Source organism: Perna viridis, chromosome 3 (assembly GCF_037379345.1).
Source record: "Perna viridis isolate PV_CMFRI_1.1 ecotype Kerala chromosome 3, ASM3737934v1, whole genome shotgun sequence".
Taxonomy (NCBI): Eukaryota; Metazoa; Mollusca; class Bivalvia; order Mytilida; family Mytilidae; genus Perna; species Perna viridis.
Window position 1 is genome coordinate 30905325 of NC_142447.1, and position 27625 is coordinate 30932949.

At 33.6% G+C, this 27625-nt stretch overlaps 1 protein-coding gene across 6 annotated transcripts; it reads right to left on the bottom strand.

Moving 5' to 3' along the window:
* Positions 1–3159: 3159 nt before the first annotated feature.
* On the bottom strand, positions 3160–20370 carry LOC148621834 (uncharacterized). 6 transcript variants are annotated; one of them, XM_088576614.1, is made up of 12 exons: positions 16651–16777; positions 13063–13236; positions 12112–12196; positions 9406–9513; positions 8604–8706; positions 7124–7226; positions 6543–6616; positions 6216–6382; positions 5596–6055; positions 5217–5280; positions 4478–4531; positions 3160–4234 (listed from the first exon to the last, which is right to left on the bottom strand). In XM_088576614.1, exons 3-12 carry the CDS (start codon positions 12170–12172, stop codon positions 4043–4045), a joined length of 1386 nt encoding a protein of 461 aa, XP_088432740.1. In that variant the 5' UTR covers positions 12173–12196; positions 13063–13236; positions 16651–16777; the 3' UTR covers positions 3160–4042. The 6 variants fall into 6 exon arrangements, with proteins under 6 accessions (XP_088432740.1, XP_088432739.1, XP_088432742.1 ...); XM_088576613.1 differs by lacking the exon at positions 16651–16777 and adding an exon at positions 16271–16542; XM_088576616.1 differs by lacking the exons at positions 13063–13236; positions 16651–16777 and adding an exon at positions 20275–20370.
* Between the last annotated feature and the right edge of the window lie 7255 nt (positions 20371–27625).

Below are 27625 nucleotides of genomic sequence, written 5' to 3' on the forward strand. Positions count from 1 at the left end.
ACATTATACATCATGTCATACCCTTACATTTCTTTAACTTTCTGTTAAGTAAAGCATAAAATACATCGTACAAAAATTAAAAAAGATTATACAAGTCATCAAATTAACAATAAATTAATTAATATGCAGTAAGTGCAAATGTACTCATTAGCAGAACTTTTACGAGTGTCCAATACTGGTCAATAACCATACTAAAACACTTGGGAATCGAAGCTTACTTATAATACGAACGAGAGGAGTGTGAGGATGTACAGAAATAAACGCAATACTTAATACTTACCAAATGTGATAAAGGTGCTAGGTAAAGGGTTCTTGTGTATAGCGAGTAATGATACACAGAAAACTAAATTCAAACCGGTGGTATGGCACCTTGTGGTATACTTTCAAAGTGATCCATTTACTGATAGCCAAGTTATAGCTTTTATTAAGTTCAAGTCTTTACCCCCAAAATCAATCCCTGTTTGATCTTTGAGGAATAGCATATTGTGGAACAATATTATGTTTACAGTAGTGATATGGTTGAATTCTAAGAAATGCTTGTTTTTGGCCTTTTAGTCCCCAATACCAAAACGGTTGATAATCAATACCAAACATCTTATTTTGGTTTGAAACCCTGCTATGTAGTTATAGAATGATCAAGTCATCATCAAGTTATTGCTCGGAAACCAAGTGCCCACGGACGACGACAGCGCCATGCTAATATACGGCCGCATGTTTCTAGGGTCGTATAAAAAGTCTAACAGAAAGTTAATGTCGAAATTGAAATTGTACCCCACAATATGTAATACCTATATAAAGCTCCTGTTCACATATCAAATGGGTGTTATAGAATTATCAATTCACCATCAAGTTATTGCACGAAAACCAATGCCCACGGATGACAACAGCGCCATGCTATTATACGGCCCGATGTTTTTACGGACGCATAAAATGTTGTCTAACACAAAGTTTATGTCGAATATGAAATTGTACCTTACAATATGCAATACCTATATAAAGCTTTCGTTAACATAGTAGATTGGTGTATATGACAGTTGCAGAGAAAACTTACGAAAATGGTGTGGATAGACAATCGTACGGACGGACACCATGGTCAATATATACCTCCAGCTTTCAAAGTGGGGGCATAATAATGAATTCTTTGCCACAATCGTTTCTTTTAAACAAGTCACCAAAAGACTTTAATTGCTCGAAAATGAAAATTTTAAGAATGACATAAAGTATTACAACTTTTCTCGTTGTAAGACTATTGTGGCGACCTTACTTTGTTATTGCTAAGTAATAACGCAGAACTTAAACCAATTGTGTATACTGCTGCTGCACTAACCAGGGCCGGATCCAGACACTTTGAAAAGGAGGGATGCTAGCCGAGGTTCTTAAAAAGGGGGTGCTAGGACATTAAATTATTTTCCATTTTTGTATCAATTTTACATATGAAAATGGCATATTTTCCAATAAAAAGGGGTGCTAACCCTCCCCCTTTCTGGATCCATAACTGCGATCTAACTAGTCTATTATATAGTGACAACGTAGGACTGACCTCTTTTTGCTACATTGATGTTCAGCGCAAAAACAATTTAAACTCTCGAAACACGAGTAAGGAATGTGTAGTTTCGATTTAATCTTCATTAAAAGCAAGTTGTAGATCAATTTAGTAAAGTACAGGCTACGAAAAAAATAATGCTACAGTAAAACTGTTGGGTTGAGTCATTTTTTTCCAACTATAACAGCTGTAAATGATCATTGCAGTCGTGCTGCTCAACTTGCTAAATTTGTTTCTACTCTATATGTATTTATAGTCCATGGGCCACATACACCCTAGGGGACACCCCAGCGAAATTTTCGAGACAACATTGTTCTTACTTTTTTATTATGTATAGAACAGTAATTTACCTGTTGCTAACTGGCGATTATTGCATGCAAAATTTTAATTCAAGATATACCACTGCCGTAATTTTTTTTTTATTTAAAAATTTTTAATTTTAAGTAACATTATTGGACGTATTAATTTCTAAAATAATAGTTTTCTTACGATGATTCCAAACGTTCTAACATTTATTAATATCTTTTGGTAGTTGAAGTGAAAAACCTACCCTAACACAAACCAGTGATTTTATTAAAAAAAAAAAAAATTCATACCAACTCCTTAAATTCAATGAAAGATAGATTAAATTGAGTTATAAACATAAGTTTGAGTACAGATATATAGTTTTATGGATAAAAACATTAAAGGAAAATTTTGAAAAAAAAAACGGCATATTTCAGATCTTAGACAGAACAACTTTGAGCCCTTCATATTTTAGACAGGACGTCAATAAAGTTGAGGAAAACTTTCCACTTAACTCTATGACTTGCAACATTTAGATCTTAACTTTGTACATGTAGTAGCATTCTTATTGCACCAGGGTGTGGAATTTTATCTCACACCACTTACGCTTTCGATATCGACTTTCGTAGTGAATACACGTTAACTCTAATTGCATTGTTGATATTGAAATATTCGGTATCTAACTCTTATATCATTTGTTCAATTCCTCTTAAGTTTTCACATATTTGTATGAAAAATTTTAGCGTTAAAGAGGATGGGCGAAACGTTTTAAGTGAAATATTCTCTGTAAACTAAAACCTTGTTCTTTTTCGTGATCAATATATATGTAACACAAATTGGAACAGGCGTGGTTAATTTCCAGAATAAATAGCTTTCTGTAACTGCAGAGATATAGAATTAAAATGCTTCTGTTTTGAAACTACATCTACAGATGTTTTCGAATGGTATGTGCTTGAGCTGTGATGGCTTAATATCACTGTAGTTGATCATGCATGGTGGTACATTGTGTTATTCCTAACTTAAAACCAAGAATGATGTGATCAACGTCGGACAACAGGATAATCAAAAACAGATTAAAAATAAACAAGTCATACAATTTCCCCTCTTTTAGCCCCTTATTTAATTTCAAAGTGTGTGGGCCATAATCTCAAAAAAAAACTTCAGGGCCCACACACTGTACCCAGTAACTTAAAAAAAAGGTCGCATGAAAAAGGTACGACGATTTTTACTCAAGTTAAAAATAGTTTACTAAAGTCAACAGACGCCAACAATGACGGCGATAACGACGACGATAGCGTAATACCGTTATACGTCCCAGAACACAAATTAGACAAGCATTACTATTTTAATTAGATAAGTAGATATACAAGATTATTGTCATTACATTACCTATAAAACATAGCTACAATAAACATATTTACTTACTACAACATTTGAAATACATCACTGTGTTTTTAGTGTTTAAACCTTTTAACTAAGCAAAGTTTTATTAATTTTGGTAATCTGCTCTGTCAGTGAAACATGCGATTATAATATAAGAAAGTTAAATTGCAATTTTTACAGAAAAAAAACTATATATTTCACTACATAATACCCACAAACACAAAATGAAATAAGAAATTACCCGTCCACATTCAATTCTTGATTTCAAGGTGATCATTAATGTCCACAATAAGAAAGACAAGAGTACATATAGTCAATGATTAGTTCATGGGAAATCATATCTTTGAATGTTCAATGATCATTGGTTAACATGGGTTAAGTAGTTTGGGAAGATGAAACTCTTAATTTTTTTCTATTGTTTTGACAAAAAGCTAGTCCGATTGACTCTAGATTATCACTATTGATCACTGTTATCCATGCTCGCACTCGAAGCACTTTATATTCCGGTAAAAAAATGTCGATTGAAAATCAAATGAAATGACAAAGTTCAAAACATTTCAGTTTTGTATATACGTAATTTAAGGCCTGTTGAGGAATGGCTCGGTGTGGTTAGGGCTGAATGGAAAATAAACAATCCACGAAGCAAACGAGAAAGCACTGAAAAATTACGATTCTATTTATATGTGGGGTGGGTCAGCTACTGGCTTTGACAAAATAAAATGATAAAACAATAAAGTTAAATGGCTTATGAATATACATCAAAATGACTATGAATTTCTGATCCATAATAAATCGAGTAGCTTAGGAATAAATGCAAGTATTTTACTACGTTTACTTTGTTGGTAGACCAACCGGTTCATATGCACCATTTTGAGGCACAGTAACAGGTCTCGGAGGATCTAGTGCATTAAATCCTTTCAATAACTTCACATCTCGGTTTGGCAACGAATTCTTTTTATAATGTTCAACAAGTTCGTGGTATGATTTAAACTGTAATGTTAGATCCAAATAAATTTTGTTGTCCTAAAAATATAAAATCCACAGTATTTAAGTACAAATTAGTCAGATGTATCGAAGAATCTTTCCAAAACAATTTAGTATGTGTTATCTGCAAGTAAAATATAATGGGTCATTGTGATTTCTTCACATTTCTTTAAGTGCAGTTTATTTTGTAGACTAATCTGTTTTTTATTTGCCATTTTGATACAGCAGAAATAAAAGATGACAATGTACAGAAAATTAAATATGGAATTGTTTTAATCTCACCTTAGTATTACATTTATAGGAAACGAGAGTATTCCCAAACTGTACAACTAAAACCTGCAAATAGAAAAACTTATTGGGTGAATCATATGAAGACCACGCATGCCTGGTCATTTTTGTCTGAAATTGACCTAGTGTCGAAGACATTTGAAGAAGCTAAGAGCAGAAGAAATGTTTATTTAACAGTATTAGAAAAAAAAACTTCATAATCATTAAAGAAATTTTAATTAAGTGCCAGGTACTATATATATATATTTAAAATTGACCATCTTCTGGTGATGTTAAACATATTTAGACGTTTATATATATATATATACAACGTCTCAGAATGTGACGACTCTATTCGCTACACTGCTCCATCGGATCAAATTGATACAGGGAAGATATGTAAACGTATAGAAAGGTCTGAAAAATTCCCAACGATGTTAGAACTGTCGAATTTGCAATGCAAATGTTTGGTCGTTCCCTCCGTGGGACTCGAACTCGTAGCGCCCTATATAGCCTAGCTGGCCGAGTCTAGGGCGCTGGACTTTGTGCAGGCGGTGTTGCCATAGATGTCACAGCGGTACGAGTTCGAGTCCCACGGAGGGAACGACCAAAAATTTGCATTGCAAATTTGACAGTTCTAACATCGTTGGGAATTTTTCAGACCTTTCTATATATATCATATATGCCCTTTCAGTATATCAAAATCTGGATAACGCTGGGTAATCATGCATGGTTATAAAATTCTTCTGCAAACCTTCTTGTTGGCTTCACTGGAATCTCTGATGAGGAACGTCCCGGGGTCTGTCAGGTTTAACTCACTGAAAATATACAGAAATACATATTTTATTTTGCAGGGAATACTTTGTTTTATAAACTGAAACAATTGGCGTGTAGCAATAGGAAAAGGTTAATTCAACATTATAAATAATTGAAATAAACAACAGGTGTTTCAGATGATCACGAATTTAGCTCTTATTTATATGAATTTTCGCCCGTGGTCTGCCCCAAATTTTCTACGTGACAGAATCATTTAATATGCTCTAGAACATCTACGATACACGGCATATGTTAATTCCATCAAATACTTTATTTGACTTGTAGGAAAACCTAATACAACATTAAAAACTCTATACCTTGCTGCATCCTCCTTGGTCCCAGAAAACATGTACTCAACACTGGGATCATGACCCACATACCCAGTATCACTCATATTAAGATAGGAAACCTCGCCTCGCTTCTGTGGAAGTTCTGTCAGACTGTTTGCATATGACGCCTGGGCACCCTGTGGACTCTGCTCTGGCAAGTCTTCAATTGGCGATTCGTTTCGCGGAGATCTAGGCTTTCCGGATGGTTTTGGGTTTGGTGCTACTATGGGTTTTATTTTCTCCTTATCAGTTTGACGCTTGGTATTCTTTGACTGGCCCGTCCCAGGGATACTTGTTTCGTTGTCTACTGACATACTTCGTTTTGGTGTAGCTCCGCTAGTAGCTTCGTCATAGGTTGTGCCTTGGTCGGCTGAAGCCGATTTCTGCAGCCGATTTAAGCTTCCCCCCTTTTCGTTGGGAATGTCTGGTAAAGTTTTGCCTATGATTGCTATAGAATAAAGAATAGTGTATTTAATCTGGTAATATGTTGTAGTACAATTATTAGAAAAAAATTATCTTAAAATAACTAATGACAATTCAAAGAGGGTTTATAATTCATGTTCAGTTATAACACTTTTGCGATAAAACTAATATATATCTCCACTTACTGGGATCTCTGGTATATTTGTTTCCTTTTTTCAGGTTTTCATCAGGTTTGTCGTATCCATCGTCGTCAGAGGAAGAGCTATCATCGACCTCATATACGTCTTCGTGTATGCCTGCTCTGCCAACTGCCGATTCAACTATACTGTGCTCCTCGTATGCCTTCAAATGTCTGTGAACCATAAAACAGGAAGAAAAAAAATCACATACCGTCTGTTGACTGACAATAAAGAAAATGCACGTATGAATATATGAACTACAATGAATCATTGAGATTGAGAAGCCGAGAGTGCATGAGCGATACCTTACTTCAATGCAAAGAAAAGACTTACTTTGTTATATCATTACTCGGAAGAGGTTCCTTGTGAACTACCAATAATGAGACATACAGGGCTCTCATCCAGTCCTAAAAATAACAAATTTTCCTTTCATTAATCAATCTGTAATTAATCGCCTGGTTAAAAAAACTAATAACACTGAACTTAATAATTCGAAACTGACAAATATAGATGAGCAAACTAGGACATATCGTTTGATCCGTTAAACAGAAAACCCTATTTTAACCTAATTTAGTAACTTTCAAATTTCATTATAATGTTGAGAAACAACAGAGAATTTACAAAGCGATCAATACAAGTGTCATAGAAACAACACAGAACTAATTATTTTTTTCCTCGTTGATGTCAGAGAAACAAAAAAACTTACCAAACTTTCTAAAATGTTGTCATAGTTACAGATCAGAACTTACCAAACTGCATAATGATGTCATAATAGTTACAGATCAGAACTTACTAAACTTTCTATAATGTTGTCATAATTACAGCTCAGAACTTACCAAACTTTCTTTACTACTAATATACAACAGCAGAACTTTTTAAACTTTCTATACTGTTAGTAACGACAAATAACTTACCAGTCTCTCTGAATCACTCTCACAAGAGAATCTGTAGACTTTTACATCTGTCGTACAAGGTAGAATTTCAAATGAATGAGGAATGGTGTGGTTCCGCTGCAACCTACATGTAACGTGATTACCGATTAGATCAACTGCGTAGTACTTATGGACATGTAGTCACAATAGGTTCGAAAGTATCATCTCAAAAAGAAAATTGTAAGCCACCTCTAAAATTGATACCCCGCTCCCAATATGATAATATGACCTTTTGACCTCTAAATTGATTAATTAGAATCAAAATGCACAGTGGTGATATTGCACAATTTAAATGAATAAATCATGTTAAGGGCATATTAGATCATAAAGGTTTAGCTATTCATGCACATGTCTACTGGTCCCAAGTAAACAAGGTATCAACAGTCTGATCAAACAAATACTTGTTGATCAATCAAAAGTTAATATCAGATATGGAACTGTCGTCAAGGGGTAGATAATACTTGTTATGAAAAACAGATTTCAATTTAGAAAAAAATCAAATCGTTTTACAGAAGCAAGATGGAAGCATATTTTGTCAATTCAGATGTACTAACTTAAAGCTGCCAATTGAGGTTATCAGATGGAAAAATATACCTCATGAAAATAGACAGTGTCCGTTATGCAACGCACAAGAAATATGATAAGAATTTCAGACCTTTTTATTCGTAAAAATAATGTATTAAGAATTTAAGAGACAGGTATATTCTCAACTATTACAGTAATATGGTGTATCCATCTGCACCATGAAAACGGATTTATTCAACGGGTCATGGTTTTCCTATTCTCGTTTGTCTACCCCGGACTTGACTTTTTATGAGCAACTCGGCGGGTGTTTCTAGAAAAGCACAGGACGCTTACCCTACCGGTGCACCTGGTCCACTGTCCCAGTTTTTAGTGGAGTCTGAGTTTCTCATTTGCTTTTGTTGTTTTGTATGTATGATTTTAGTTACTTTATGTTCTTTGTTGTGTATGTCTGTTTTCCATGTCTGCTCTTTGTCCCTGGATTACATTCTTTTGACTACCACTGTAACCTTGGTTCCCTTGATTACTCTATAACCCATCTGAACACAAAATGAAAAAAACTCCTGCCACTATGTATTAAAACAATCACTGAAAAAAAATGCATTTTCTTCAGAAAATTAGATGTACTGTTCAAAGAACTATTGGCATAGTGCATAGTTTATCATGTTATGTTATCATATTTCTTTCATGAATTTTCTGTTGCTTCGTGCTTATTTTTCATTATGTTTACTATATTTTCATCTGTATATTGATTATTATTGCTCCAGTAGCACCATAATGTGCCTGAGTTAGTAAATAAAGCTGTCCTGTCTACAATGGCTAAGTCCATGCTTCGACATAGAACCATAAAAATGGATAAATGGACATCTCTATTTGGATCCGCCCCCGAAACCATAGAGAGTATGACAATGCATCCTTTCTCTAAGTGAATCATATTCACCTGTGATAATTAAGCAATGAAAACTTGACTTTTGGAGATGATGAGTGCTCATCCCGGTAAATGTAAACACATCCTTGTGATAAAATAGCGAAATATCGTCTCCCTGGAGAAAAACAAACTTTTTTTATATTAAGCTCTAAACATTATGTTTCACAGGCCTGACATGTTTCAGTGTCAATACAAATAATTGCTATTTATTCAATATTTTTATATCAGAAAATCGGTTTTTAATATAAAATAAACAATATTTTTCTATGTTCGAAAACATTTTTTTAAATCTCAGAAAACATGCTTTTATTTTAATCAAAAAAATAATTTCTGAAAACAAATATTTTGAGTAAATAGTTTAATGGTGCCCCATAAATACCAGATTCACGATCGATCAGATATTCCTGACCCAAACTTAATAATTTTTATGATTATCGTTCAAGTTGGTTAGCAATCAGTACCATTATATTCTGTTATATTTCCATGATAATTATCGTTCTTCTGGTAACAGATCTGTCGTCTTTTAACATCCTCCATTACCATACCTTATGTAAATATGGCCATAGCACTGACCACCAAAATAAATTCCCATAGAAACATTTAAATTATATAATGCGCATGGTAACTCAATAACCGGAACTTCAAAGCCTTATCAGTCATGTACTGTGTACTGACAACTTACTTTTTTACATTCGCTTTTTTTTTTGTTTAAACAAAATCGTGTGTCCTAACACCAGCTTTCATATTTAAAAAAAATAATATGACCTATTAAGAGTAAAAGCCTATAACAAACTTAACATATAAAAAGACTTACAGTGTAGATGATGTTTTTGTACAAGCTTTTGAAGGCTTCTTTCTATTTTCCCTTCTTTCCTTAAAAAACCTTTGTGGTTGGTCTCTATAGAACAGATGTCACTGGCTCCTAGAAAATGAAACGACGAAATTTAAACAGAAGTGGTATAAGCTGAAGTTTTAGCAGTAACATGAAATGCTGGAACCAAATATGGTACTCACCCCTCCCCCACAATAAACAGTGAAAACTTTCGTTTATTAAAACGATATTAAAGTCTACACATTACAAAAAATGACTTGCTTTCTTCTTTCGCGTTATACCCTTAACAAATACTTGGTCTATAGTTGGTTTGAAAAAAAAACGAACTTATAGGGTGTTGCGCCGATATAAAAAAAAACAGTACCAAAAATATGGCATTAAATATATGGTCAAAGCATAAACAAAACCGTTAAACGGGAAGTTGATGTCGCCCAAGTTTGAAATCAAACAAGACGACATTTGGCATACCTGCATTAACTACTGTCAATTTAATAAGGGATTGAATTAAGATGTATCTAGGAAAAACTTTAACAAGATGTGGACGGGCGAAAAGACGAATCAACGGACGGACATCATAATACCTCCTGTTTACAAAAGCAACGAAAAAGACGTTTTGCGTATTAACGAAGACATTTTTCTGATCTTTTTGTTACATTGCAATTATAGACAGTGACCGTTGTGAGAATCTAAATATCAACTTTAACTTCCTCCGTGATTTAGATGTGTTCGTTCTCTCTTCTGCTTTTATTTTCATAATCAGTTCTGGTACGTCTTTTTATCTAATAACTGTAGTCTTGTTTTCTGGATCGAGTCTATGCAAACAGTCATTGTTTGTAACAATATTTTTTTTACAAATGTTTAGATAAAGATGAGACCGGAACTATATCTGTACCATAGTTAGATCTGTAACTTGGTATATTTTGTACATGTCAGAGTCTGCGATAGAATTCTGATTCATAGAATAATACCTGAACGATACTTACATTATGTATTGTAAAAAAAAAACTTCAATTAAATGAAGGTTATCTCAGATTTATGTCAGTGACTTAGAGACTGATTCGTGTTATATAGTGATTAAGTTGTTATTTTTTCTTATATATTTTGATGATCAAATCACAGGGTTAAGCCATTGACAGAAATAGATAAATGTTAAAGCTGTTAACAAACTTGGTATTTGGAAGAATGTGGGTGATAATATACGTTTCATTGCAGTTTGTTTGTTTGTTCGACCCAGGTTGTTGTTTAAAGCTATTACATGTATATTTGGTCAAGTATAGTTCGACATTTTTATCCACAGATGCATGCTTTCGTGATTTACTTTAAATATACATATACATGCAGGTAATTTGGAGGACGATGCAATTAGTTAGATTAATATAATGTTTAAGAGACGTCAAACACCCAAACAACTTAAAGCCTCCTCGAGTTGAATTTGTAGACCGTGTCCAAGACCACATTTTAGAAAATTTAATCGTCATGAATGACATACGGCTATATCATACATCAATCGATTCCTGAAAATCTCTATTTTAATTTTAGAATCCCCTATATATTTAATTCATGGCCTAGTATATGGAATTCTCGGTCGTTTACTGACTTGGTGTTATCCCTCTCCTCTCCAGTTATTCCCTTTTTGTATTCTTACTGCTCCTTTGTTGTTCTTCAAGGCACTAAAGCTCATTTTTTGTTTCTTCAGTAATACAACAGAAATAAGACTCTTTGACAGTTTTTAAGTGTTTCGTCGGTGTTACTCTTAACTGTTCTCTCTGCATCATTGTTTTTTGTAAAGCAGGTATATTTGATTATTGATTCATCGCTTTCTTTCTACTTTCAATGATGACTTCCGCGTCATCTTCCATAACTTTCAAAAAATAGTTAAATTTCCCCCAGGAAAACACATCTTATAATTATAATAATCTTTATGTGCTTTTAATATTTTGCGAAATCAGTTATTCCGTCAGTTAGAATATATACGAATAAAGAATGGGGAAAAGTCATTCGATGTCGATTTTCCTTTCCATTAAAACTATGTAAAAATCACGTGAATTTAAAGGTATGAGGAAGTTACATACTAAATAAATTCTTGATATATTGACAAAAAATCTACTTTGAAATATTGACAAAGGAAATTTCGTCGATCATTAAATCAATTATCTTCCCTGCTCAAATATTTTTTACTTATCTCCGTTTACCGATAAGTTAACTTAGGTTTATGGCCAAAATTTGGAAAACCAGTTTTACCATGCTCGAGAAAAGGGGTGTGGCTATAAATAAATATAGAATCGACACAGACTCATGGATAAATATGTTGCATGGTTAATCAAATACAAGAAAAGATTTAAAATTATACAAAAAATGAAGCTTAGAAATGGATCATGATTGACGAATTTTATTAAATAAATAAATAAGAATTTGGTAATTCAAACCCCCGATTCATTTTGTATTTCATTAATAAAACATTCATTTGGGTGTTATTGTAATGTTCTACATCCATGCGAACATTGGATGTTATTGTACTAAATTTATAGGGGTACATACACAACAATCCGTGATTATCACAAAAATATAACAAAGAAAAACAATGATAGTACATTGTTCGCGCTGTACGTGGCTAAGGAAGTGTTGCGACAAATGTGTTTATTTAAACATTATGTTTTACTTACTGTGAATTTGAAATGAAACACCTACCGATATTTTCGAATGGTTTCTCTTTCACTTGTGATGGCTTTAGATCACTGTAACTGACCATGGTGGTACATTCTGTTATTTAAATCTGAAAACAATACAAAACGAAAGGCTCTAAAGTTTCTGAATAGCTCACCTGAAAATACACACACACACACACACACACTCAGTTTATTTAAGGCACTGAAGAAGGTCATTTGTTGACTGAAAATTATGCTAATTATATATTTTATTATAGCGTATTAACATCTTTATCGGTATCGTACAATCCTTTAGACTTATATAAGTTTTTTGTTTATGCTGCATCATGACTGGACGATCGGATACCCATTAAGTTTGCTGGTTGGCAGATTCCTTTAAACTATAATCTTCCGCAACGCAGTGTTAACCAATCAAACGCTGACGATAAGTTATACTTGGTGTAACTGCCATTCTCGTGTTAAGAACATATATTCAATACTTATCTTGTATATAATTATAATCATGACCGACTAAGGGATTTCTTAACGTACTTGGCTATTATTTGTTCATGAAAATCATTTATGTACTAAAGTAAGCGAAATATTTTTATATAATTATCACAGTAGCAACTTTTATTTAAATATGGATGAAATGTACCCCCCCACCTCCCCGAGGTACACACTCTCTCGTAAAGCAGTGTTCGGAAGAGTAGTTATTTAATGGCGAAGTTTTGTTGTTTAAGAGTCTTTTTCATGAAAATCATGTCTGTACTTTTAAAATAAAGTGAAACCTTATATCATGATCATGCACAGTAGCAATTTAAAATATGGATGAACTGTATGTACACCAGCAGTACCTCACTCTATTCTGTAAACCAATATTCGGAAGGGAGCTTATGCAAGTAAAATAAGTTTAAATAGGGTGACTTCTATATTTTTTTACAATTGCGTTTTAATACCTTAGTTGAATATGATTTCAATGCAAATAATTTACCTTTAAGAGGAGTTGACAAGTTTTCAATGTTGTACATCAGTGTATTTTTTATAACACGTTAGGTCTACATATTTTCTATTTAAGTTGGGACCCTGCAGTACCATTTTCTGGACATTTGAAGCGGTCTAACTCTTCTCCGGAGGGGTTATTATAGTCTACACTCTGTGTAAATATCTTTTAAGAAAGTAGAGCATTTATATTGATATATATAATATAATATTTCGTGTGATGTATGGTTTAAAAAGAAATACTAGATTTGTTAAATATAAATCCAACTGTAAGTCCCTCGGATATCTGCATATTAGAATATTTCAATTTTACACCTTCAGTTGTTTTTATTTTCTCCGTATCAAGATAGTCTAAAGCAATTATAATAGGGGTGTTTATCATGTCTTACAATCATAAAAAATACTTCAAAGATTAAATTAACAATAACGTGTTCAACGAACAGAGTAAATGCAGCTTAGATTGTAAATCATTGTAAGTCATCGGTCACCTATATGTTAGACTAACCCAATATTGCGCGGGAAATTAGTGTCGCCATTGCTTGAGAAGATGTGACGAAAAAGAATATGCAAGTTATTTTATTATTCAAACTGTGCTTAGTTTTACTACAAATACAATTTTAGGTTTTACAAAGTATGTGGTTCCACAAGGGGTAAGTAATGTCATTACAAGGATTCAATTCTATCTAATATACACATGCACTATCAATACTCCAGCAATGCTAGAGGTTGTCTGGCAAGCTATTTTCTGACTTGGTGCCATCCTAACTTGGGGTATGGAGGAACAGAATTCCAACTTCTTACGTTGTAGGAGTAGCACTATCAAGAAACATATTTTTTGAACAAGCATTCATTAAATGCCAAAAAAATCCCTACATATTGGTGCTACATATGTACAATTTATTAGAAGCAAAAGAGTGACCCAGATTCGCAGGTCCACATTAATACCAGCATTTGAGGAGTACATGTATTATTGTACTACATGTATCTACAAAAAAAGAGCTCTAAAAGGATTTTCTATTTATACCTGCAGCTACAGCATTTACTACATGTATTATGCATGGTGTTCAAGATAAAAGTTGAAGAATCCCGAGTGTCTTTGTTCACACTAAACACGCAATTACTTGAAAACTCTTCCACCAGTTTTAATCAAATTTGATTGTTTTTTTATTCGACTTAGCAAAATGTGTTGTCACACAATGATTTTACACTTTTCTCTGTTGTCAATGCATGTTCATAGACGCTTATTTTTTTGTGATAATTATGTTGATTGCTCAAGTTTTCAAACCCAAAAGGAAGGTTGGTATTGGTTTTGGGAGTTATGACCTCAACCATTTGGACCAAAAGCAAGCATTTCATAGAATTGAATTATATACATGTAACTCAAACAAGAGGTCCCAGGAGCCTGAATCGCTCACCTTGTTAATTTTTTGCCTTTCAAGGCAATAACTCTAACAAGAAGTTGTCCGACAATTTTGACTCCATGAAGACTTTGGTAGGACTTATCATGAGGACCATTTCATCAAGCGAAAGTTTCATTCTATCATAGTTTTCAAGATATTGACTGAAAACTGCAAAAAACGTAATTTGTTGCCTTTCAAGGCCAATCACTCTTATATGGAGTCGTCTGTCAACTTTGATCCGAGGAGACTTTTGTAGGCCTTATAATAAGAATTATTTCAGCAATTAAAAGTTTCATTCTATCTATCATAGTTTTCAAGAAATAGGCTGAAAACTAAAAAAAAAAGTCTTTTTTCACCTCTCAAGGGCAATAACCCTTACATGGAGTCGTCTGACAACTTTGATCCCTCGAAGACTTTTGTAGGCTTTATAAAATAAGGATATTTCAGCAATTGAAAGATATTGGTTAACCTAACGCTTTTGGAGATATATGCAAAAAAATCCCAATGGTCATTTTGTTAAGGATACCCTAAAAATCAAAAATATTAACTTTCATTGAATTCTGTATGGTAGTTTTTGAGAAGAAGATTTTTGAAAGTAATAACATGAAAAACAGCAAAAAACGTCCAAAAAGGGCAATAACTCCAACATGGGACAATAGATTTTCACCAAAATTTGACCACAGATAGATCTCATCATTCTGAATACTTTTACTCCATGTCAGAATTTGGCTAAACCTAACGGTTTTGGAAATAAATGCAAAAATCTGCTGTTTGACCCCCTATGTTCTATTTTTAGTAACGGCGGCCATGTTTTTTAACCGATCAAAAATTCAAACGGTCATTCTGTTAAGGATACCCTAAAACAAAAATACTCACTTTCATTGAATTCTGTATAGTAGTTCCTGAGGAGAAGTAACAACACTTAAAACAGCAAAAAACGTCTAAAAAGTGCAATAACTACAACATCGGTCAGGTCTTATTAACCACTTCTGGGTCAAATGGCCACCCCCTATGTAGTACCAAAAACACATTGAACCTAGACCTATGCATTGTAAGTGCATTATTTGTGTGTATTCTGATTAGTCTGCATCCACACTTACCCCTCGGCAATACCAGTCTATGTCCACACTTGTAACAATTAAGTTAGTATCTATTCGTGTGATAAATTAGTATCTATAGTAATGACGAAAAACTATTTATTTTTTTTTAATTTACAACAATGAGACTTATGTTCGTAAAAATTATGACTAGCACTTATCACAAAGATTACCCATTTACAAGGGGAGTGAATGCACGGCAATTCACAATTCATTTACATTCATATCAATACATGTGATTCTCCCTCTTAAGCTCGAAAAGCTTCACATTGTCAAGTCCCCCCATAGGGTGGATTGTATAAAAACTCTTTCTTGTATTTGTTGACAATTGAAAGACAAAATAAACAACTTTTCCTGCTTTTAGTTTCATCTCGAAAATTAAAGTAATTATAAGAAAGTTCATTTTTTTAAATGTCAAAGCTTTATAGTTTTGACATTTAGAAGATGAACCTTAATACAAAAAATTGTTTTATACTGTAGGAGTTATTGCATCTGAAAATTACCAAAATTGACTGTTTCATTTTATCATTCTCGGGAGACAGATAATTTCGCTGCCCTACATGCATGACTGAATGGACCAATTAATTATGTCTTATTTTAAATAGATTACTAGTAAATAAGGCGTTAGATTAAACACAGTTCAGTAATACATTCCTAACATGTGAGAAAAAAGAAGATATAAAGACAATTAATGAGTAATTACCCTACTTTCCGTTTTGTTGTCAATACATCTTGTCGCCCATTAATTTGATACAATGAAAACGACCAATACCATCATACTTCCTAAATGTCCCGTATAGCTACATTGGTCCTTGACATTTACACAAGGATATATTCTTAGCATTCATGTTCTGCCTAAACACAAACAGCGCTTTTATCACAAATTATACATTGATAATTAATATGCGACTTGTGTCGACTTAATTTCCTTGCGAGAAGGAATTCTGATATAATTTGTTACATTCACGTAACACCCTTTTATGGCTGCAGGAAGTCTCACCAATGACGAACGTGAACTATTAAAAATTGCGTACAATGTAAATAACTTGCACGTCTCACTATAAGTCAAGAAACAATACTTACAAGTTCATGAATTTGTTCCTTGTTGCCACGACAAGTATATCAAGAACTATCTAAAATTTAAAAAATCAACAAGGAAGACGAACTATAATCAACGTTTCATTCTATTCTGTCTTTTTAAATCTTCAAATAAATTAAAGGGCTAAATATAAGTGTTCTGAGTGCGTTTAAGTGTGAGTAAATTATTACATTCCTATGACTGCAAAGCGATATAAGTAGAGGGCGAAAATGATTTCGACAATTAACATGTTGGCGATTTGCTGTAAATCTGTCTGGGATTTTCATTTTCAGTTTTAAACAAACTTCCTTTCATCGGCCCGCTTAGATCGCTGAGCGTTGCATAAAAAAATAAGACTTCATTTTGAATAAAAAGGAATGGATAAAAAATCCTCGGTATTTTGTCTCTAGGCCACCACTTGACAATGACGCGCACTGTTAAGATGTTGCAGTAAACAACTTAATCATTCACTCTGCACTATTAACAGCCAAACAAAACAGAGATTCTGCATTATGAACAGCCAAACTACCAGACAAACTGCATCATTCACTTCCAATCTACCAAACATATCGCATCATTGAGAGCACAACTATATCCTAAATACTGCACTATAAACAGCCAAAGTACCAGAAATACTGCCCCATGAACAGCCTATCGATCAGACATACTTACCCATTATCATCAACAGCCAATCTACTAGACATACTGAACCATTAACAGCCAAACTACCAGACATACAGCACCATCAACAGCCAATCTATCAGACATACTGAACCATTAACAGCCAAACTACCTGACATACAGCACCATCAACAGCTAATCTATCAGACATACAGCACCATCAACAGCCAATCTATCAGACATACAGCACCATCAACAGCCAAACTATCAGACATACTGAACCATCAACAGCCAAACTACCAGACATACTGCACCATTAACAGCCAATCTATCAGACATACTGAACCATTAACAGCCAAACTACCAGACATACTGCACCATTAACAGCCAAACTATCAGACATACTGAACCATTAACAGCCAAACTACCTGACATACTGCACCATTAACAGCCAAACTACCAGACATACTGCACCATTAACAGCCAAACTACCAGACATACTGCACCATTAACAGCCAAACTACCAGACATACTGCACCATTAACAGCCAAACTACCAGACATACTGAACCATTAACAGCCAAACTACCAGACATACTGCACCATTAACAGCCAAACTACCAGACATACTGAACCATTAACAGCCAAACTACCAGACATACTGAACCATTAACAGCCAATCTATCAGACATACTTACCCATTATCATCAACAGCCAATCTACTAGACATACTGAACCATTAACAGCCAAACTACCAGACATACTGAACCATTAACAGCCAATCTATCAGACATACTTACCCATTATCATCACCAGCCAATCTACTAGACATACTGCACCATCAACAGCCAAACTATCAGACATACTGAACCATTAACAGCCAAACTACCAGACATACTGCACCATTAACAGCCAAACTACCAGACATACTGAACCATTAACAGCCAAACTACCAGACAAACTGGATCATCAGGAAGGAAGCCTTGCTATGTTTAAATTTGATTTTGGTTTTTACCTGACTTTCATGTATGGCATGCAGTATCAACAAAATATATTGCCTGCCGTACATGCTACGTCACTAATTTTAATAATTTGTACATAATTCGTTTGTTTGCAGATCTAGACACTAGTATGATACAGAGTACCTATATATATTGACAATTTTAAACAGTTTATTCAGAATTTTTAGACGTTTATGGAACTTTAAAGTGTTCACACTCATACACTTTGAAAGAATATGATATTTTTGAAGAATTTTGACTGACATATATGTCCCAGTCACCCACATGGTAGTTATATTGAAAATTTAGTATTTTGAGTCAATAATTTTAGACTCTCGTGGAAATCAAAAGTGCTCGCACTCATACATTTTGCAAGAATATGATATTTTTTTAAAGAATTTTAACTCAAATAAATGTCACAGCCACCAACATGATAGTTATATTGAAAAATTTAGCATTTCAGTCATTAATTTTAGACCCTCATGGAAAGTGTGCGAACTCATACATTTTGCAAGAATATGACATTTTTAAAGAATTCTGACTCAAACTGTCGCAGCTCCTATATGATAATTACATTGAAATAATTAGCATTTTAGTCAATAATTTTAACCCTCAAGCAAACTAATAGGGTGTGCACTCATATATTTTGCAAGAATATAACATTTTCAAAGAATTTTGGCTCAAAATAATGTGTCGAAGCCAGCACATGATAGTTATATTGAAAAATTTAGCATTTTAGTCATTAATTTTAGACCCTCATGGAAATTAAGGCTGTTCACTCTCATACTTTTTGCAAGAATATGACATTTTTTAAGAATTTTTACTCAAATTAATATGTCAGAGCCACTATATGATAGTTATATTTAAAAAAATAGCATTTTAGTCATTAATTTTAGAACCTCAAGCAAATTAAAAGTGTGTGCACTCATACATTTTGCAAAAATATGGCATTTTTAATGAATTTTGACTCAAAATAATGTATCTCAGCCCCCACATGATAGTTATATTGAAAAATTAAGCATTTTAGTCATTACTTTTAGACCCTCATGGAAATTAAAAGTGCTTGCACTCATAAATTTTGCAAGAATATGACATTTTTAAGGAATTTTGTCTCAAATTAATATGTCACAGCCACTATTTAGCATTTCAGTCACTAATTTTAGAACCTCATGGAAATAAAAAGTGCTCACATTCATACATTTTGCAAGAATATGACACCTTTGAAGAATTTTGACAGAAATATGTGTCACAGTCACCCACATGATATATATATTGAAAAAAAATAAGCATTTTAGTCAATAGTTTTAGACCATAATGAAAAATGAAACTGCTGGCACTCATACATTTTGCAGAATTTTTAGAGTTTTTACTTAAATGCAGGTGCCATAGTCACTAATATGAAACTAACATTTTTAATTTCTAAATATAAGACCATGTAGGTAAATTGGAGAGGGTTTCTTTTTGTAGAATGTTGAGTATTGAGTCAAGAAAGTCAAGCATCGAGTTAAAAAAGTCAAGTATCGAGTTAAAAATGTCGAATATCGAGTTAAAAAAGTCGCGTATCGAGTCAAAAATGTCGAGTATCGAGTTAAAAAAGTCGAGTGTCGAGTTAAAAATATCGAGTTAAAAAAACACAATTACAGATAAGATATAAATATGTTAAACAAACATGAAACATGAAGATAAAACGTAATTATGAAAAGACACTCCCTTGTAATTTTTTTTTTATATTTAAACATCTGAGAAATGTCCCGTGCCAAGAGCGTAACAGTAAAAATAGCCTGGTATAAAGTAGACATGTACGCCCATAAAACGTGACGGTGTTCAAATTTGTTGTCGGTGGAAGACGAAAAATGGTTCCAAACCAAATCTTATCAAAAGTAAAGTGTTTCCTAAATCAAGTTAGTCCTGTCCAAACAGAAAAAAATATTCAGAAAATTCAAGACGAAATTAGAAAATTTGCGGAGTTACAAATTTTTATACAATGTATGATATGGGTAATACATACTTTGATCGTGTATTGTTCACAAATAGGAAAAATCCAGTCATATAATATAAGAAAAAGCATGGTGTAATAGGAAGTAAAGTATAAATTGCACCATATGATATAATCGATTTCCTTTATATTTTTGAGTCTCATGAATTCGTCTATGTTTTCAAATATTTAAGGTTTCTTTGCCTTGGGTTCAATTTTCCAACAAAGCAAAATTAAAGTTCAAATTATTTGATAACTCCTAAAATATACACTTGGCCATAAGTTAGGGACTACTCAATTTTTTCAAAGAAATTGATTTTTTTACAAGATAAAATAGTCAATATCTGTCCTTTCTGTGAAAATTTTGTACAAAGTGTCATTTCATCATTAAATGCAGCATTCAGGATCATGAAAAAAGTCTAGAATTTAAAAAATTGGTAACCGTGTGAAAAATTATTCGAAAAAGCCGGGGGTTGTGAATTTTTAAAATTCTGGAAAGATTACAAAAAATTGTAATTAAAAATGGCAAATCTTTAAGTCTAAGGCTCTGATCACGTGTTTGGTGCCAAAACTTATTGCACAGATACATTTGACGGCAGACTTTTTTGATAGTTTTTCTTCTTTGTTTTTGCACAAATTCCACAAAGTCTTATTGTAAAGCTAATAAGAAATATTCAAATGAATAAAAGCTCCTTTAAAGTCGTATGCACGCTTGGCTGCTCAAACCTAGAATGTCTTTAATCGACGCTTATTGCTGATTGGAGGAACATTGAAAAGAAAAACATACTCGCTTAAGAGTCATACAAGTATTGTTTAAACTCCTGTTTTAAAATGACATGTATATATATGACGTCTTGTCAGAGAAGAAAAAAAAATCATCCCAGAAAATCAAAAGAAAAAACCCTCACACACAAATATGAGAAAAAAGGAAAGAAAATCTTAATACGTTTTCTATGGATTTTTACTATCGATAGCCTGTTCAACTTTGTTTCTCTATAACAGTCATACTTCAGTTTTTGGTATTATTGTATAACACCTCATGAGTATATATATCAATCGGTCATTTCGGTCTATTTTCATTTCTGTCAGCATTCTAACGTTCACAGGCGCGCCTGACGAGCGGACGGATCGTTTTTTTTTGTTTTTTGTTTTTTTTTTGTTTACACTGCATCACCCGATTTTTCACAATCCTTTTTCTATTTGATACAGATTTATTTTGACCGCTTGGGGGAAAAAGAAAAAGCGGAGGGGTCTTGCGTTTGGAACTCGGCTGTACCGACCCCGAAAAGAAAACAAAGAAAAGAAAAAGAGAGATATACCTAAAAAACAACGCTTTAAACATTTTAAGTTTATTTTCATGGACGTTTTGAAAATTACTTTTGTCACGTGAATTACCTGTAAGTTGGTATTAATTTTTTAACTCGATACTCGACTTTTTTTTAACTCAATACTAGACATTTTTAACTCGATACTTTACTTTTTTAACTCGACACTCGACTTTTTCAACTGGATACTCGATACGTTATCAAAAGTGAATCTCTAAATTGGAAGTGTTCACACTCGTATTCGTAGCTATAAGTGGCATATGAAGAATTGCGACCGAAATATTTAGGTATCAGTCACCCAATTAATGCTACCATTGTCAATTTTAACATGTTTTAGAATGATTTGTGACCCTTATGTTATTAAAAGTAGCTTTCACTCAAATTGTACTTTGCCAATCTTGACCACACCTGAAAGTTATCGGTTACCACTTTTACACTTATATAAGTCTGAGAACAGAAACATAGACCTTTAATTTTATAATTAAATAATTTAATTTAATTAATGTCACAGGTGTATGACAGAATGTAAAAAAAATTATACTTGTAAACAACGATAATTTTTGAACGATGGGTGACTGGACCGTGGTCGATGAAAATTCGAACATGAACAACGATCGAGTGATTGTGGGATGATGACCACGACGAGCTTTATATATATATAGATATACATGTACACTGTTATTCGAAATTCAATGTAAATGTTGAATTGAACCAAGTTTTTTTTCTTAATCGGATTTGCTAATTTACATTAGTCACACAGTTTAGTTTATTAATAGCGGACTTCCTGTTCTAAATTACGTCACACAGAATAGAAAATTTAGTGTCAGGAACTGTCTAGGGCTATGACAGTTTAGATCAGCTTTTCGTATTTTCTTAGTCACGACCCAGAACAGTTTCTGTCAGGATCTGTCAGGAAATATGGCAAAATGTGTTCTGACCCAGGACAGTCCCTGTCAGACCCTGTCAGGATCTGTCAGGATTTCTCTTCTATCTTCTGTCGTAGAACAGAAATCCTGACAGATTCTGACAGAATTTAAGAGAGGTTAGAAGTGATCGCAACTGTACTGAATCATCACCAGCCAAACTATCAGACATACTGCACCATCAACAGCCAAACTACCAGACATACTGCACCATTAACAGCCAATCTATCAGACATACTGCACCATCAACAGCCAAACTACCAGACATACTGCACCATCAACAGCCAATCTATCAGACATACTGAACCATTAACAGCCAAACTACCAGACATACAGCACCATCAACAGCCAATCTATCAGACATACTGAACCATTAACAGCCAAACTACCAGACATACAGCACCATCAACAGCCAATCTATCAGACATACTGAACCATTAACAGCCAATCTATCAGACATACTGAACCATTAACAGCCAATCTATCAGACATACTGCACCATCAACAGCCAAACTATCAGACATACTGAACCATTAACAGCCAATCTATCAGACATATTGAACCATTAACAGCCAAACTACCAGACATACAGCACCATCAACAGCCAAACTATCAGACATACTGAACCATTAACAGCCAATCTATCAGACATATTGAACCATTAACAGCCAAACTACCAGACATACTGAACCATTAACAGCTAATCTATCAGACATACTGAACCATTAACAGCCAATCTATCAGACATACTGCACCATCAACAGCCAAACTACCAGACATACTGAACCATTAACAGCCAAACTACCAGACATACTGAACCATTAACAGCCAAACTACCAGACATACTGCACAGTCAACAGCCAAACTACCAGACATACTGAACCATTAACAGCCAATCTATCAGACATACTGAACCATTAACAGCCAATCTATCAGACATACTGCACCATCAACAGCCAAACTACCAGACATACTGAACCATTAACAGCCAATCTATCAGACATATTGAACCATTAACAGCCAAACTACCAGACATACTGAACCATTAACAGCCAAACTACCAGACATACTGAACCATTAACAGCCAAACTACCAGACATACTGCACAGTCAACAGCCAAACTACCAGACATACTGAACCATTAACAGCCAATCTATCAGACATACTGAACCATTAACAGCCAATCTATCAGACATACTGCACCATCAACAGCCAAACTACCAGACATACTGAACCATTAACAGCCAATCTATCAGACATATTGAACCATTAACAGCCAAACTACCAGACATACAGCACCATCAACAGCCAAACTATCAGACATACTGAACCATTAACAGCCGAAGTATCAGACATAATACATCATTGACAGCCAAACTGCCAGACATACTGCATCATTAACAGCCAAATCATTATACAAACTACTCCCGCGTAATTCCTTAGATTTTCTATCTAATATTAGAATAATAGAAGATAGAAACCTTCACTACTTTTATTTCCTTTTTTGTAGATTTACAGTTTGCCAACTATCACTTTCCTTAGTTCTAAACTTTTAAAACAATTTTCATAACATAGCAATTTCATAGGTGATAGTGATTATTTCGTTGAATCTACGTGAATCTACGTTGTCTCGTCATAACTTATGGCTGTATATGTTATATCATTGGACATGTATGTGAAATAAGGTGAGATCTCATAACAAATGTAATAATATTGTATTTTAATACACCTGTTTTAGGACAAGGGCAATATCTATGTGTACATCTCAACCCTTGTTTATGACTTAGATTGGTATAATTTTACCTAAAAGCTGATATGAGCTTCCCTTTTAGTGTGAAATTTTGTTAACTGCGAGTATAGGCCCCATAAGTATATAACCACAAAAAGGGTATCTAAGATTTGGGGGTGCCTTGCCCTCGATCGCTTCAACTAATTTTTTTTCAATTAAAATCGAATACATATTACTATTTACTGCCCAGCAATCACTTGACAAATGGTGAATCTAACGAATAAACACAGGTCAGGGCGGACCCAGGATTTTAGATTAGGGGAGGGGGCGCACAGTTAAAATTTCGCGGAGCGAGGCGAAAAAAATTTGAGGTTAAATTTTTAAAATATTCTTCTAGAGTAGGTGCAATGTAGATATCTTTTGTGGTAAAATAAGTGAGAAATTAAAGTTTCAACCCCAAACCGCCTAAATCTACCTCTGACAAATGTTCTGCAAATTTTAGGGGGAGGGGGTCGTAGGCCCGCCACGCCCCCGCTTGAATCCGCCCCTGCATGTATCACCATCAAATGCTTCTAATTGAATCAACACAATGATTTGAACATTCAAACTCCATATTTCTACAATCGCTTGGAGCGAAAGTGAAACTAATGGGACCTTGGCATCGCTAGACAAATGCTTCAGTACAATATTGTGTAAGAATAAGGCAAAAAAAATAAATAAAAAATAACAAGTTGAAGCGAGGCACACTCAAATCCATGGCCATATTTTTTTATATGAAAAATTGATTTTCTAATATTAAAAAATAATTTGTTAATATCAAAAAATCATTTATTAATATAAAAAAATCATTTTTTTTTTTAAACATTAGAAATTCATTTTATAGTATCAGAAATTCAATTTTAAATATCAAAAAGTAAAAGAACGATTTTGTCATATAAGAAAATGAATTTTTAATATTAAAAAATAAATTTCTACTATTAGAAAATTATTTTTTGATGTAAAAAGTTCTACAATGCCATATAAAACTAGTTTAACCTGACTGCAGATTCCATGTGCCTGTCCACAGTCTTTTGGTAGCAGAGAGATCTTTTTTTCAATATTATTACATAATTACATTAAAATAAGATATAATATTATAAAAATAACAGAAAAATCACTCTGCTACATCAATTTAGCTGTTCGTTTTCCGAAAATTGAATAGCTTAATTAATTCATGAGTATTCTTAAGTTCTACTAGAATTTTCGGGAAAAAAAACAGGTAAACTGTTACTCTTTATTCATAGTTTACGATAAAAATTCAATATTACATAATAACATTGAAATAAGATACAATATCATAAAAGTAACAGAAAAATCACTCTCCTACATCAGTTTAGAAGTTCATTTTCCGAAAATTTAATAGCTATACAGTCGAACTTTAGGCTAAAAACCACCAATTCCACTTTCCATAGGCTTCTATGCTAATTTCACAATATTCAATGGCTTCTCTGGACTTTACCTTAACTTTAACCTGCAGAGGACTATATATCAGCATGATTCTACATATGTCAGCTCACAATCCTCAGAATGGCATGTGGGGTTAGCAGACTTGCAGTGCAGTACTGGTCACCAGAAGTGAAGGGTCTATAAATAGCATGGGAAATCCCAGTGTTTTCACAAGATAGGGGTATATTTAAAAATCATTATGGAGATTAGGCCTCACATCACAAGACGCAAAATGCACCTATAAAATGTACAGAAATGTTTTTCCTTTCAGAAACTGTTTAAATTTTTTAAATAAGATGAGAACTTTTTTCACAGCACTATGAGGAACAGGGGTAATTTCTGCGTAGGACTATTTTTGCGTACGTTCCAAATGCTCATTGGTTGAATTGGTGGTCTGTAACCTAAAGAGTCACTTTTTGTCTTAGAAAAAATAAATAACTATACAGGTTTCTTCCTACACACATACTGAATGCATTTGCAAAGTTTCAGTGAAATGTGACAAGCACTTTTTTAAATATTTGATTTTTAAATATAGGGTAACCAAGTTGTGCGAGCAAAAAAGTGACAATATTCTACCATACATAAATGCATTAAATATTTGCAAAGAACTTTTTCTGACTTTTCAAATAAAAAATATCAATCACAACTTGTTTTTTAACAATATTAATGAAGAAATAGTTTTAAAAGTAATCATTTTCTGAGAAATTGGTCTATTTTTAAAAATTTATTTCTGACATGCCTCCCCCTTTTTCTTGATCACATGTCAAAAATCCTAAATCTTTAAATTTTCACAAAAGGTGATATATTTGGCTTTACATTTGTAAATACAGTGTTTTCACATTAAAACATGACCAGTAAAGGGCACCTAAAGCAAAAAAAGTACTCAGTAATGGATTTTCCATGTTGCCATAGGGGAATGCTGATATGGCCTTAACCGCAGTAATGAAAGTGAGTTTTTCCTCATTTCTAACCTAATTTTTGCTCAAATCTACACAAAACTTGATTTCAAGTGCTTATTACCACCATATTTAGGTAAATATAGCCCTCAAAGTTTAATATTTGATATTTTTACTAAATTTTCTACACTTTTTACAAGATAGGACATGAAAATCAGCCAAAAAGACCAATTTTCCATAATTTGGACCTATAACTTAAAAAAATGCATATTTTGAAGGATTTTTGTAGTGTATTCCTCTCATGGCAAAGTTAACAAGATCTTCAAGTAGTTTAAAACTATTTCAAGAAACTTTTCATCTTGCCATGGCTTCAACTTAAGGCTAAAAACCACCAATTCCACTTTCCATAGGCTTCTATGCTAATTTCACAATATTCAATGGCTTCTCTGGACTTTACCTTAACTTTAACCTGCAGAGGACTATATATCAGCATGATTCTACATATGTCAGCTCACAATCCTCAGAATGGCATGTGGGGTTAGCAGACTTGCAGTGCAGTACTGGTCACCAGAAGTGAAGGGTCTATAAATAGCATGGGAAATCCCAGTGTTTTCACAAGATAGGGGTATATTTAAAAATCATTATGGAGATTAGGCCTCACATCACAAGATGCAAAATGCACCTATAAAATGTACAGAAATGTTTTTCCTTTCAGAAACTGTTTAAATTTTTTAAATAAGATGAGAACTTTTTTCACAGCACTATGAGGAACAGGGGTAATTTCTGCGTAGGACTATTTTTGCGTACGTTCCAAATGCTCATTGGTTGAATTGGTGGTCTGTAACCTTTACTCGCTCGAACTCGGATGGCTCGAACACCCGGGATTTCTCGAACACAATTGAAAGTACCAAGATTTTCTCCAATATAATCAATATAAATAACCATGGATTTCTCGAACACTTGAACTGACTAGTCGGTCCGTTCGGTAGTAAATCTTCGAGAATGACCATCACTAACTCGAACTCG